The sequence below is a fragment of the Panulirus ornatus genome, chromosome 18, assembly GCF_036320965.1.
Source record: "Panulirus ornatus isolate Po-2019 chromosome 18, ASM3632096v1, whole genome shotgun sequence".
NCBI lineage: Eukaryota > Metazoa > Arthropoda > Malacostraca > Decapoda > Palinuridae > Panulirus > Panulirus ornatus.
In genome coordinates this window covers 55585112-55598877 of record NC_092241.1, presented here as the reverse complement: position 1 = coordinate 55598877, position 13766 = coordinate 55585112, and the positions used below count along the sequence as shown (strand labels likewise).

General features: G+C 39.1%; 1 protein-coding gene across 1 annotated transcript in view; it reads left to right on the top strand.

Moving 5' to 3' along the window:
• Window positions 1-13766, top strand: part of LOC139755123 (uncharacterized) — a 161108-nt gene that overhangs the window by 139723 nt on the left and 7619 nt on the right. Inside the window, exons 19-21 of the mRNA XM_071673266.1 lie at window positions 62-500; window positions 1402-5366; window positions 10998-12406. Of these exons, the coding sequence (XP_071529367.1) occupies window positions 62-500; window positions 1402-5366; window positions 10998-12406 (5813 nt within the window). The remainder of the gene's footprint in view (window positions 1-61; window positions 501-1401; window positions 5367-10997; window positions 12407-13766) is intronic.

Below are 13766 nucleotides of genomic sequence, written 5' to 3'. Positions count from 1 at the left end.
TACTTTATGGTACAAACTTATTTTCCAGATTTCAATATAATTTGTTTCCTTTGTTTTGCAGAGAAAAGTCAGCCATGAAACACATGCTGCTGAGATACTGTCTTGGGTGGAGGAACTTCACAAACTGACAGATGCTGATACTTGGAAAGATGAATTGATTGCTACGGCTTTGACAGCTGCAAGTAATGCTCCACCACGTCCACTTATTGCTCAAGCTTTGGCTAATATTATACCTGAGCCAGCTAGTCTACCCACATTATTGAAGGATAAAGCTGCCAGACTTTTTGATCTTTGGAAAAATACAGATGTAGTCATAACAGAAGTAAGGAAAGAATCGCTTGAAGTAAAGGAGAAGTCAGGGAAGCATAAATCATTGATTGAAACATATGCCAAGTTGTATAATATCTATGATAGAAAATGTGCTGAAGTGATATTTAAGTGTAACTTCGACAGTGGAGATCAAAGGGGTTTTTCTAGTGATGATAGTATTCCCTATTGTAATGGGATTTTTTTTTTTTTTTTTTTTTTTTTTTTATACTTTGTCGCTGTCTCCCGCGTTTGCGAGGTAGCGCAAGGAAACAGACGAAAGAAATGGCCCAACCCCCCCCCCCCCATACACATGTACATACACACGTCCACACACGCAAATATACATACCTACACAGCTTTCCATGGTTTACCCCAGACGCTTCACATGCCTTGATTCAATCCACTGACAGCACGTCAACCCCTGTATACCACATGGCTCCAATTCACTCTATTCCTTGCCCTCCTTTCACCCTCCTGCATGTTCAGGCCCCGATCACACAAAATCTTTTTCACTCCATCTTTCCACCTCCAATTTGGTCTCCCTCTTCTCCTCATTCCCTCCACCTCCGACACATATATCCTCTTGGTCAATCTTTCCTCACTCATTCTCTCCATGTGCCCAAACCATTTCAAAACACCCTCTTCTGCTCTCTCAACCACGCTCTTTTTATTTCCACACATCTCTCTTACCCTTACGTTACTTACTCGATCAAACCACCTCACACCACACATTGTCCTCAAACATCTCATTTCCAGCACATCCATCCTCCTGCGCACATCTCTATCCATAGCCCACGCCTCGCAACCATACAACATTGTTGGAACCACTATTCCTTCAAACATACCCATTTTTGCTTTCCGAGATAATGTTCTCGACTTCCACACATTTTTCAAGGCTCCCAAAATTTTCGCCCCCTCCCCCACCCTATGATCCACTTCCGCTTCCATGGTTCCATCCGCTGCCAGATCCACTCCCAGATATCTAAAACACTTCACTTCCTCCAGTTTTTCTCCATTCAAACTCACCTCCCAATTGACTTGACCCTCACCCCTACTGTACCTAATAACCTTGCTCTTATTCCCATTTACTCTATGGGATTATCTCACATATATCCTTTGATGTACAAACAACATCTGAAACTGTTAAAGAAGAATTTAGAAACTTTGGATTTCTTTTTGCTAGTATGACCTTTGCACGGGATGCTGAATTGTTCCCACAACATTTTGCACAAGTCCCACAACTTGTTCAGTTTAGTGATGTGATAAAGAAGAGAGAGTTTCAGGGACTTATGATCAAGAGACACATTTTCCAGAATAAACACAATGATGATATAGAGCAGGTTGAGCAGAATGTTCTGGATTTTATAGATCACATGGGTGTCTTAGATGTACCTTCCAGTTTAAGTTCTGGAAAAAAGGGATTCTTTCGTAACTTGGATTCTAAAATCCTTCAAGGAGGAAGAAAAACAGTTTTTCATTTAAATGAACAAACATCTTTTGATGCAAAAAAGACTGAGAGAAATTCAAAGAGAAACCGTTCTTTGTCTCCACTTCAGAAAAAATATTCAGCTAATCAAAGAAACCCATCATTTCATACATCAAAAGAGACAGATTCTTCTGGTTCATCCTGTAAACCTGAATACAAAACCTTATGGAACAGGAACAAAAGGCATCATATGTCGGAAAGAAGTAGATCACATTCTGCAAGGAGGAAAAGAGGTACATCTGCCACTTTTATAAAAAGCAGGAGCCAGTCGAGTAGTTCAGTTTGGTTACAAGAGAAAAGTAGGTCAAGGCTTTTGGATTTGAATGATACTGCTACATTCAATATAGATCAAAACCCCCCTTTAAATCATCTTTTGTCTCTTTCTAAGTCTTTTAGCTGTGCTGTGGGAAATGAAAAGTTTCAAGAAATGATAAAGTTAGTTCATTGGCTAATGAGCAGTGAGAGAAGCCTATGTTTTCCAACTGTGACACCAAGTACAAAAAACAATACAAGTCAACATGGTACCATTAAGAAAGTTGATCTAAATCTTAAGGATGTTATTTTAGCCCTCAATTGGGAATATCTATGCCCATGTAACTTACATAATACTCATCTTAAAAAAGCTGCTGTACCATTTGAACATGGAAAGAAGACAAGTACGGAGACAACGGAGTTAGAAGTGTTAGTAAACAAGGCAAACAAGGTTATGAAAGGGGAACAGTCTCATAAACAAAGTCCCACAGTAAATTTAACAGTTCCTTCCCATGATGTAATCATCACTGATACTAAAGTCATAAATCATGAGCAAGAATATGTCACTTTACCATATGGTTCTGAAGATGAACATTCATTTAGAGGGACAGTTAAGGAAAAAGCTGCAAAGAATATATCATTTTTGACATCTAGTTTAAAGACAGTGGGGGAAATAGGAGACAGTGATGTAGTGAAAGTCATGACCACAAACAGTCTTCAGAAAACTGAACATTTACCTGAAAAAAATATGCAGATTTTATGTAATGAGAAGATTACTGCTGATGATAGAGAAGATGCTACCAATGAAAAAGTTTCTTGTTCCCTACATGAAAATAGGTATAAGCCAGAAAGTAATTTAATGAATCCTGATTTCCGTCAAGAAAATGGAATAACTGATAACAGTTGCAATCAGGGAATGGCTCCTGACATTGTCAATGATGATGAATATGGAAAAGTCTCAGACTCCATGAATATGCAGACCAATTGTAATGTAGAACATCCAGTTTTCAACAGTATTACTAGGAAACATAGTCCTGTGGTGGAAGAGTCTTGTAAATCAACAGAATTTAAGAAGACTGGAGTAGATGAAAGTCATGATATCATCCAGGATTCCTCACCCAATCCTCAGAATAGTGTCAGTGCTTTTAGAATGACTGTACAGGATGCAGTAAGGGAAGAATTGAAGACTATCTTTCAGCTCCATCATGTAGGTATGCTTGCAGAGACTAAACCCTCTGACAACATATCTCAGGAGGAAGTGTCTAAAAAAGTTCAGTTAGATGAATCATCAGAAGGATTTCAGGCAAAAACTCCAACATTGAATGTCACTTCCATAATGTCACTGAAGTCTGAGAGTGAAAATGAAGAATTTGTTAATGATAGAAAGATGAGAAGTAAAAGATTAGATAAAGACAAAATAGTTAACTGGCAAAGCACTGTAGATGCTGTAGCTCAATACTCAGACTCAGAAAAGTCATGGGAATCATTCAGAGCTAATGATAAAAGTTTTCATATACCTGAACCACTTGTTATTGAAGTTAAAGAGGCAGAAAAACCAGCTTTCCACCTCAGAGTATCACCATATGAACACCAGAAAAAAGAAAGTCTCACCCCTGTTGAGGAACCTTCAGAAATTTTTTATCCAGATGTTGGTGTGCCTCTGAAGCTGCTTCATATGCCACATAAAAAACATCAGGACAGCAAAAGACTAAGCATAGCAGACCTTTGTGACGATGATGCAAGTGCTCATAACCAATCTGTGGTTCTTGCTGCAGATGACACACTAGATGATGTCACTTTGCCAGACTCATTACATGCCTCAGATCTAGATGGAGATTATTGTACTCCTCCAAGTCAAAACATTGTTCAAGAAAATATTATCAAGAGGAGTAGATTTCAGTTTTCAAAGAAAACTACAAAAGGAAAAGCATCTTGTAAGCTGAATACAACAGTTACACTGAAGAAAACAGTTGATCATGATACAAAGAAACCAACACGGTGGGATGAGAAAAAGCTGTTCTTAAAATCACTTCCAGTTCAAGTCAAACCAGTTTCAGCAAATGTAGTTCACAATATAGGTGGACAAAGCACTTTGGGTAATCTTGAATCTCAGTCCTTTATAGAAAAAAATGTAAATGTGAACAAAATACCAAAGCTGCTAACCTTACCGAAACAACCTCCTCAAAATGTTGAAATGATAAAAGGTTACTCGCCTTTGTTATTAAAACAGCTGCCTACACGAAAGGTATTAGAAGCTGAATTCAAGAAGACCAAGACAGTTACATTACAAAGTAAGGACTGCCCAGATTCCTTGTGTAATAAACAAAATAGGAAACAGCATATAAACTTGGCCAAGGCAGTGCCACCTAAAGATATGGCATTATTAACAATACCCAAATGCTCCCAAGTAAAGGTATATGGAGGTCCAGACTCCATTTGTTTTCTAGATCCTAAACAAGTTTTGAAATTTTGTGCAGCAAATATAATGAAGAAGAGACAAAATAGATTCAAATCCCTCAAGGTAAACAAACTACCAAAATTTGATAACTTAATTGACATTTATGAAAAGGAAATGTGTATTGAAGACCAATCTGAGAATAAAAAAGATGTCTCTAAATCTGATGATCAAGAAGAGAAGTTGGATAAAGGATTCCTTGATAGGGTGGAAGAATATGCTTACAAATATGAGACAGGAGCATTCAGAGATGTTTTGGTTAAAGGAAACGATATGAAAGATGGAACAGCAAGATCCAGATTTCAGTATGAAGCCACACAGAAGATGGATGAAATTTACCAGAATCATTTCCAGCACTTTCAGAGTACCAGGGAGACTCAGACATTGCCTCAACATCATGATAATTTTCAGAGATGCGAAACAAGTGAAGTCAAAGAAGTGTTGATAAAAAAAGATAAAGAAAGGAATAGAACTGTGGGATCTAGATTTCAACATAAATCTGCACAAAAGATGGATAAACTGTACCAAAGTCAGTCTCAGCATTTTCACATTACCAGGGAAACCCAAACATGTCCCCAAGATCATGATCTCCAAGTTTATGAACCAGGAGATGACATGGAAATTAAAAAGAAGGCTTTTAGTGATCACACAGCAGTTGGGACGCAGGCTGTTTTGGCAATGGAAGAGAATGAAGCTGAGAATAAGTGCAATGTAATTTCATCCAGTTTGAGTCAGAGAGCATCAGGAGACCAATTTCCAATGAAATTAATGGAAACAAAGATCATCAAGGTTAGAGATTCATGGACTGAAACTGACTTTATTGGATCAAAACTTAATTTACCACATGAAAGCCATGAAGTACAGGTATGGATGCATGTTTTTTTATCTCATTTCAAATTTCTCTGGGGATAGGGGAGAAATGATATACCTTTGTGTTTCCTGAGTGTCTTAGAAGGTGACTAAGAGAACTGGGAGCTGGAGACTGGAAACCCCCCCTTAGGTGTATTTCTAATTTTGAATGATGGGTCAAAAGAGGGAGCAATGCGAGGAGTACTTATCCTCCTCTTGTGGTGTCTGCATTTGTGTGGATGTAATCAAGATAGGAAGAAAGGAAGGACAGGTATTATGTTTCAGGAGAGGAACCTTGATGTTCTAGCTCTACAATTGAAGCAGGAATTGTGGGGAAGTGTGAAAGAGTTTAAGGAAGTGAGTTCCACACTGATGTTGGTGATAATGAAAGTGGATAATGAGATGGGTAGTATTATACATACATACATGTATATGTATGTGTATGTGTTTGGGCCATTCTTTCGTCTGTTTCCTTGCGTTATCTTGCTAACGCGGGAGATGACATTTAGGTACAATAAATAAATAACATATACATGCATATACATACACACACAGGCATATACATACATACACACACAGGCATATACATACATACACAAGTCCATATTCATACTTGCCTTCATCCATTTCTGGTGCTACCCCACCCCTTATGAAACAGCATCGCTACCCCCCCCGCTTCAGTGAGGTAGCACCAGGAAAAACAGACAAAAAGGCCACATTTGTTCACACTCAGTCTCTAGCTGTCATGTGTAATGCACTGAAACCTCAACTCCCTATCCATATCCAGGCTCCACAGACCTTTCCATTGTTTGCCCCAGTGATGAAGCGGGGGGTAGCGATGCTATTTCCGGTGGGGCGGGTTAGCAACAGGAATGGATGAAGGGAAGCAAGTATGAGTATGTACATGTGTATATATGTATATGTATATATGTATGTATATGTTTGATACGTTTATGTGTGTGTATGTGCATTTATGTATATATATATGTGTATATGAGTGGATGGGCCATTCTTCATCTGTTTCCTGGCGCTACCTTGTTGATACAGAAAACAGCGATTAAGTATAATGATGATGATAATAATAATAATAATGATGATGATAATGATAATAATAATGATAATGATAATAATAATAATAATAATAATAATTTTTTTTTTTTTTTTGCTTTGTCGCTGTCTCCCGCGTTTGCGAGGTAGCGCAAGGAAACAGACGAAAGAAATGGCCCAACCCACCCCCATACACATGTATATACATACGTCCACACACCCAAATATACATACCTACACAGCTTTCCATGGTTTACCCCAGACGCTTCACATGCCTTGATTCAATCCACTGACAGCACGTCAACCCCGCTATACCACATCGCTCCAATTCACTCTATTCCTTGCCCTCCTTTCACCCTCCTGCATGTTCAGGCCCCGATCACACAAAATCTCTTTCACTCCATCTTTCCACCTCCAATTTGGTCTCCCTCTTCTCCTCGTTCCCTCCACCTCCGACACATATATCCTCTTGGTCAATCTTTCCTCACTCATTCTCTCCATGTGCCCAAACCATTTCAAAACACCCTCTTCTGCTCTCTCAACCACGCTCTTTTTATTTCCACACATCTCTCTTACCCTTACGTTACTTACTCGATCAAACCACCTCACACCACACATTGTCCTCAAACATCTCATTTCCAGCACATCCATCCTCCTGCGCACAACTCTATCCATAGTCCACGCCTCGCAACCATACAACATTGTTGGAACCACTATTCCTTCAAACATACCCATTTTTGCTTTCTGAGATAATGTTCTCGACTTCCACACATTCTTCAAGGCTCCCAGAATTTTCGCCCCCTCCCCCACCCTATGATCCACTTCCGCTTCCATGTTTCCATCCGCTGCCAGATCCACTCCCAGATATCTAAAACACTTCACTTCCTCCAGTTTTTCTCCATTCAAACTCACCTCCCAATTGACTTCACCCTCAACCCTACTGTACCTAATAACCTTGCTCTTATTCACATTTACTCTTAACTTTCTTCTTTCACACACTTTACCAAACTCAGTCACCAGCTTCTGCAGTTTCTCACATGAATCAGCCACCAGCGCTGTATCATCAGCGAACAACAACTGACTCACTTCCCAAGCTCTCTCATCCCCAACAGACTTCATCCTTGCCCCTCTTTCCAAAACTCTTGCATTCACCTCCCTAACAACCCCATCCATAAACAAATTAAACAACCATGGAGACATCACACACCCCTGCCACAAACCTACATTCACTGAGAACCAATCACTTTCCTCTCTTCCTACATGTACACATGCCTTACATCCTCGATAAAAACTTTTCACTGCTTCTAACAACTTGCCTCCCACACCATATATTCTTAATACCTTCCACAGAGCATCTCTATCAACTCTATCATATGCCTTCTCCAGATCCATAAATGCTACATACAAATCCATTTGCTTTTCTAAGTATTTCTCACATACATTCTTCAAAGCAAACACCTGATCCACACATCCTCTACCACTTCTGAAACCACACTGCTCTTCCCCAATCTGATGCTCTGTACATGCCTTCACCCTCTCAATCAATACCCTCCCATACAATTTGCCAGGAATACTCAACAAACTTATACCTCTGTAATTTGAGCACTCACTCTTATCCCCTTTGCCTTTGTACAATGGCACTATGCACGCATTCCGCCAATCCTCAGGCACCTCACCATGAGTCATACATACATTAAATAACCTTACCAACCAGTCAACAATACAGTCATCCCCTTTTTTAATGATAATAATAATAATGATAATAATAATGATTTTTTTTTTTTTTTCTGTCTCCCGCATTTGCAAGGTAGCGCAAGGAAACAGACAAAGAAATGGCCCAACCCACCCCCATACACATGTATCTACATACGTCCACACACGCAAAATATACATACCTACACAGCTTTCCATGGTTTACCCCAGACGCTTCACATGCCCTGATTCAACCCACTGACAGCACGTCAACCCCGGTATACCACATCGATCCAGTTCACTCTATTCCTTGCCCTCCTTTCACCCTCCTGCATGTTCAGGCCCCGATCACACAAAATCTTTTTCACTCCATCTTTCCACCTCCAATTTGGTCTCCCCCTTCTCCTCGTTCCCTCCACCTCCGACACATATATCCTCTTGGTCAACCTTTCCTCACTCATTCTCTCCATGTGCCCAAACCATTTCAAAACACCCTCTTCTGCTCTCTCGACCACGCTCTTTTTATTTCCACACATCTCTCTTACCCTTATGTTACTTACTCGATCAAACCACCTCACACCACACATTGTCCTCAAACATCTCATTTCCAGCACATCCATCCTCCTGCGCACAACTCTATCCATAGCCCACGCCTCGCAACCATACAACATTGTTGGAACCACTATTCCTTCAAACATACCCATTTTTGCTTTCTGAGATAATGTTCTCGACTTCCACACATTCTTCAAGGCTCCCAGAATTTTCGCCCCCTCCCCCACCCTATGATCCACTTCCGCTTCCATGTTTCCATCCGCTGCCAGATCCACTCCCAGATATCTAAAACACTTTACTTCCTAAAACACTTTTCTCCATTCAAACTTACCTCCCAATTGACTTGACCCTCAATCCTACTGTACCTAATAACCTTGCTCTTATTCACATTTACTCTTAACTTTCTTCTTTCACACACTTTACCAAACTCAGTCACCAGCTTCTGCAGTTTCTCACATGAATCAGCCACCAGCGCTGTATCATCAGCGAACAACAACTGACTCACTTCCCAAGCTCTCTCATCCCCAACAGACTTCATACTTGCCCCTCTTTCCAAAACTCTTGCATTCACCTCCCTAACAACCCTATCCATAAACAAATTAAACAACCATGGAGACATCACACACCCCTGCCGCAAACCTACATTCACTGAGAACCAATCACTTTCCTCTCTTCCTACACGTACACATGCCTTACATCCTCGATAAAAATGATAAATTTTTATACACTGGTGTTCCTGGACTCCACCTGATCAAGGTTACACTTCAAGTGTAGAGTACACATGCCTTACATCCTTGATAAAAATTATAAATTTTTATACACTGGTGTTCCTGGACTCCTCCTGATCAAGGTTACACTTCAAGTGTAGAGTCACCTTTCGGGAGACTGTACCACTGTGCCCGTCCTAAAAACCCTTCAAGCAGTCCAGCTACCCCTGCTTCTCCATTGTAGCTCTGCTGTTTTAAGTATCCAGACTCCTTGAGTATCCCATTCTCACCTATGAAGCATAGCTGTAGGCCTACTCACCCTACTACCACACAGCACAAAAACCTCACACGACACATCCTGGATGGTTTCAACCAACCAAAACCCATGCTTCAGTCACCTCACCCCCTGATCTGTAGTATCCCTTCCATAAAAGGGGTCTTGATGGCATTATATAAGCTTTTTACAGTCAAGATCTTTTTTTTTTAAACCACTTTTTCATACTACCATTGACTCTTTTAATAAGCTCTACATTTAATGCAAAAGCTCTTAACATTACTCAGAAGTTTTCATTGCACACCACCAAGTTAGAACTTCCAAATTCTATTCTTATTGTCTTTGTGTGTTTTTCCTAAATTCATAAATGTTGCTTTTACTTTCCTCTTACTCTTTTGTACTTTGCCCTGTACATGCTTAGGTGCAATATATCTGGTGAATGCTTCCCTTTGTAAATCCATTTTGATTGGAAAGAGGCTGATTAGTCTATTAATGTGGTGTCAGAATCCATATGTAAGCCTTGCTGTTGATCTTTCTTCTTTAAGGAGATGCATCAGTTATAGAGAAGACTGATTCATTCTCATGTAGAGCTGTACTGTCACACTTCAATATCACCTCCAAAACTTCAGCTACATTTCCTTACTAATTGTCCTCTCTTTTCTTTGGAGTTATTACTTTAGATTCTTCTCCTCGTAAGAACTTGATGCTTTCACACTTCTGCCAGGTGCTAAACCACAGCACACCATTGTGTTACATTATTGGTGTGTGGTCATTATGATGTCTGCTCCTGTTCCTGCATTGCTGAGCTTTAGAATCGTTTACTTTGTGGATTTCCTTATTAAAAAGGCAGGTTTTCTCCTTACCCAAGAACTATTTTCCCTTTTTGTCAGTCTTGTCTCTTCCCTTTTTTCATTCATGGCCTGGTCTTAGTGGTGGCATGCCCTTGAGTAAAGCCTTTTAAAATTCATTAAACAAAAGCAGTCATGGAATAGTACTTTGTCAGTTTAGAAGGAAAGTATTGTTTAGAATGTACATGTATGTATTTCTATTATCTCTGTCAGTATCTCTCTACCTATTACTATTGATTCCATTACTCTTATGTGTTATTGATCAAATGCACTATCCATGCACCATTTTGGCGAATTATTGTTGTAGTTTCTTGGTGATTTCCTAACCTCAAAGCCTGTAGGCTAGCAAAGGCAGGGATGTCCCAATTTTAGAGAGATTTGCATCTTATCTTTTCTTGCAAGAAGGAAAATTTCATGTTTCTTAAAACAGGTTTCCATTTCTAAACCAAAATTTCTCCCTTATATTATGATAATGAACTTTTGTCTTATTAGGAAACAAATGATATATGATTTCTCTCTCTTTCAGACGCAGACACCAGTTAAACATACAAAGGATACATCAGTGACTGTTCACATTACCCCATTTTGCGATCCACAGTCCCCTCATGATGGTTACCCTCACCCTCAAGAAAATCTTCCCTTTCCTCACCACACACCTCCTCAGGAAGACTTTTCTCCCAGTTGCACACTGCCTCCTGCAGACTTGACAAGGGATAAAGTTGACAACGTTAACATTCCACATGAGATTGTCCAGCAGCACCTTGAAGTGATTCAGGATGAGCTTAATGAAAGTAGAGATCTTGAGACTGTGAAACAAGAAATGGTCTCTAGTTCCTCTGCAGCTGAGAAGAATCAGAGGCATACAGACACTCTTGGAAAAATTAGAAATGAAACTGAATTTAAAAGAATAGATTGTATTAACAGACTGCAGACTAATGATTCATCTTTAGAAACATACACTCATGGTATTTGCTTTAAGGAGAATGAATCACTGAGAAAGCAATATGGGGTAAAAGGAAACACTGAGAAGGATATACAGCAAACTGACTCAAAAGATAAACGAAAAGAAACTGAATTAGCTGCAGATAGATTGCATGCTACTGCTACTGACTTGGTATCAGAAAGAGTATCTGTGGGAAGTAAAAGAATAATGATGAATGAGCTCATTGAAGCTTTTTCTGATGGGAGAATTTCATTTGAAGATTTGTGTATAATGAGTTCAACAGCCCAGAGGCCTGAGGAAGAACAGAGTCTAGAAGAGATGGATAATGGTGGCAGTATTAAGGGGCTAGAGCAGCAAACTGTTGAAACTGCTCAAAGTCTTCATGAAACACGTAAGCTAATGGCAAAGTTGAGTTATCTGCTCCAAACCTCAGATAGGCTAGAGACAGAGAGACTAAATATACAAAGATCCACATCATTAGATGGAAGCAATCAACATCCTTCAGCAGCAATGAGAAAAGAATCATCTCAGATTTTGGAATGGCAAGAAACATTGTCAACATTCAAGGAAAGTGGCAATCCAGACACACTTTTGGGGTTTATTGAAGACATAAATCCTGAGGATATAACAAACGAAATGATTGATGAAATTATAAAATTTGAAGAAACTAGCTTTAGAAAGCATTCAAACCATCTCCCATTGTCTTCTCATGATATTTCAAACATTATTTCAAAAACTTATGTTTGTGAAGAAATCTCAAAAGAAAGTTTGGAAGATTTGAAAACAAATGATTATTTTAGTCTTTCACGGTTGGAGTATGAGGAATTTTCAAGACATACTGATGAGGGATTTAGTGATAGAATGAACAATCTACCTGCAAGTAATTATCTACAAGCTGAAATGAATTCAAAAGTGAATGCTCATAGAACTGAGAATTACTTGAACAAGCCACAAGCAATGCCTGAATTACATCTTGATCTGTCAGGACTCAGGTAAAACCTTATCTCAGTCACAGCTTTGTATCAACATTAGTACTTCAATTCCACTTAGTGGTCTGTAACATTTTTCAATGTATTATAAATGTCATTATTAATTGTATCTTATTTAAGGACAGAGCCTTACATTTTTCATTGTATTATAAATGTTATTATTACTTGTATTTCATCTAATGACAAAGCCATACATTTTTCATTGTATTATGAATGTCATTATTTCTTGTAATCTCACCTATGGACAAAACTGTAAGCATCTGGTGTAGTGAGGAATTAAAACACTTCACCTCCAAAGCAAAAATAGGGTGTCCATGAGGGTTAACCTTTTCCAGCCACCATAATACCTGTGAGGTTGGCTGATGCTTGCCCATACATACCCAAAGACTTAAGTCTTTGATGGGATGATATGTGGTGAAGTGATAGTTAGGGGATGTTATTACCATCTTCCACTTTCTCATCCTAGATTTTTACTGACCTGTCAGTTGCAGCTAGTAGGATAAAAACTAGTTTTGTATTTTTTGTTAGTTGTGCATAATAGAGTATTTGTCTTGTTTACTTTTGGGATTTGTAGGCAAACAGATAAATGGTTTTTACAGTATATTGTTGTGGCATCTCAATGCCTTTTTGTTGATTTTTGTTTGTTTGTTCAACATAGCCAATAGTTTTTGTTTAGAGTTTTTGTTTTGTAAGTTTGGTATTTGTTTTTCTCTTGGAAATTACTGAAATTTTATGAGTGGCAGATAATGTGTGGATCAGGTTTTTGCTTTGAAGAATGTGTGTGAGAAAGACTTATGAAAAATAGATGAATTTGTATGTGGCATTTATGGATCTAGAGAAGGCATATGATAGGGTTGATAGAGATACTTTATGGAAGGTCTTAAAAATATATGGTATGGGAGGTAAGCTGCTAGAAGCAGCAAGAAGTTTTTATCAAGGGTGTAATGCATATGTAGGAAGAGAGGAGAGTGATTGATTCCTAGTGAGGTCAGTCTGTGACAAGGGTATGTGATGTCACTGTGGTTGTTTGGTTTGTTTATGGAGGGGTGGTTATGGAGGGGTGGTTGTGGAGGTAAATGCAAGAGATTTAGAGAGGGGAGAGTATGCAGTCTGTTGGGGATGAAAGAACCTGGGAAGTGAGTCAGTTGTTGTTTGCTGATGATACAGCACTGGTGACTGATTCAAGTGAGAAACTGCAGAGTTTGGATGTGTGTCTGAAATGAGAAATTTGTGAGTAAATGTGAATAAACACAAGCTAATAAGGTTCATTAGGGTTGAGAGACAAGTTAGTTGGGATGTAAGTTTGAATAGAGAAAAATTGGAGGAAGTAAAGTGTTTTGAATATCTGGGAGTGGACTTGGCA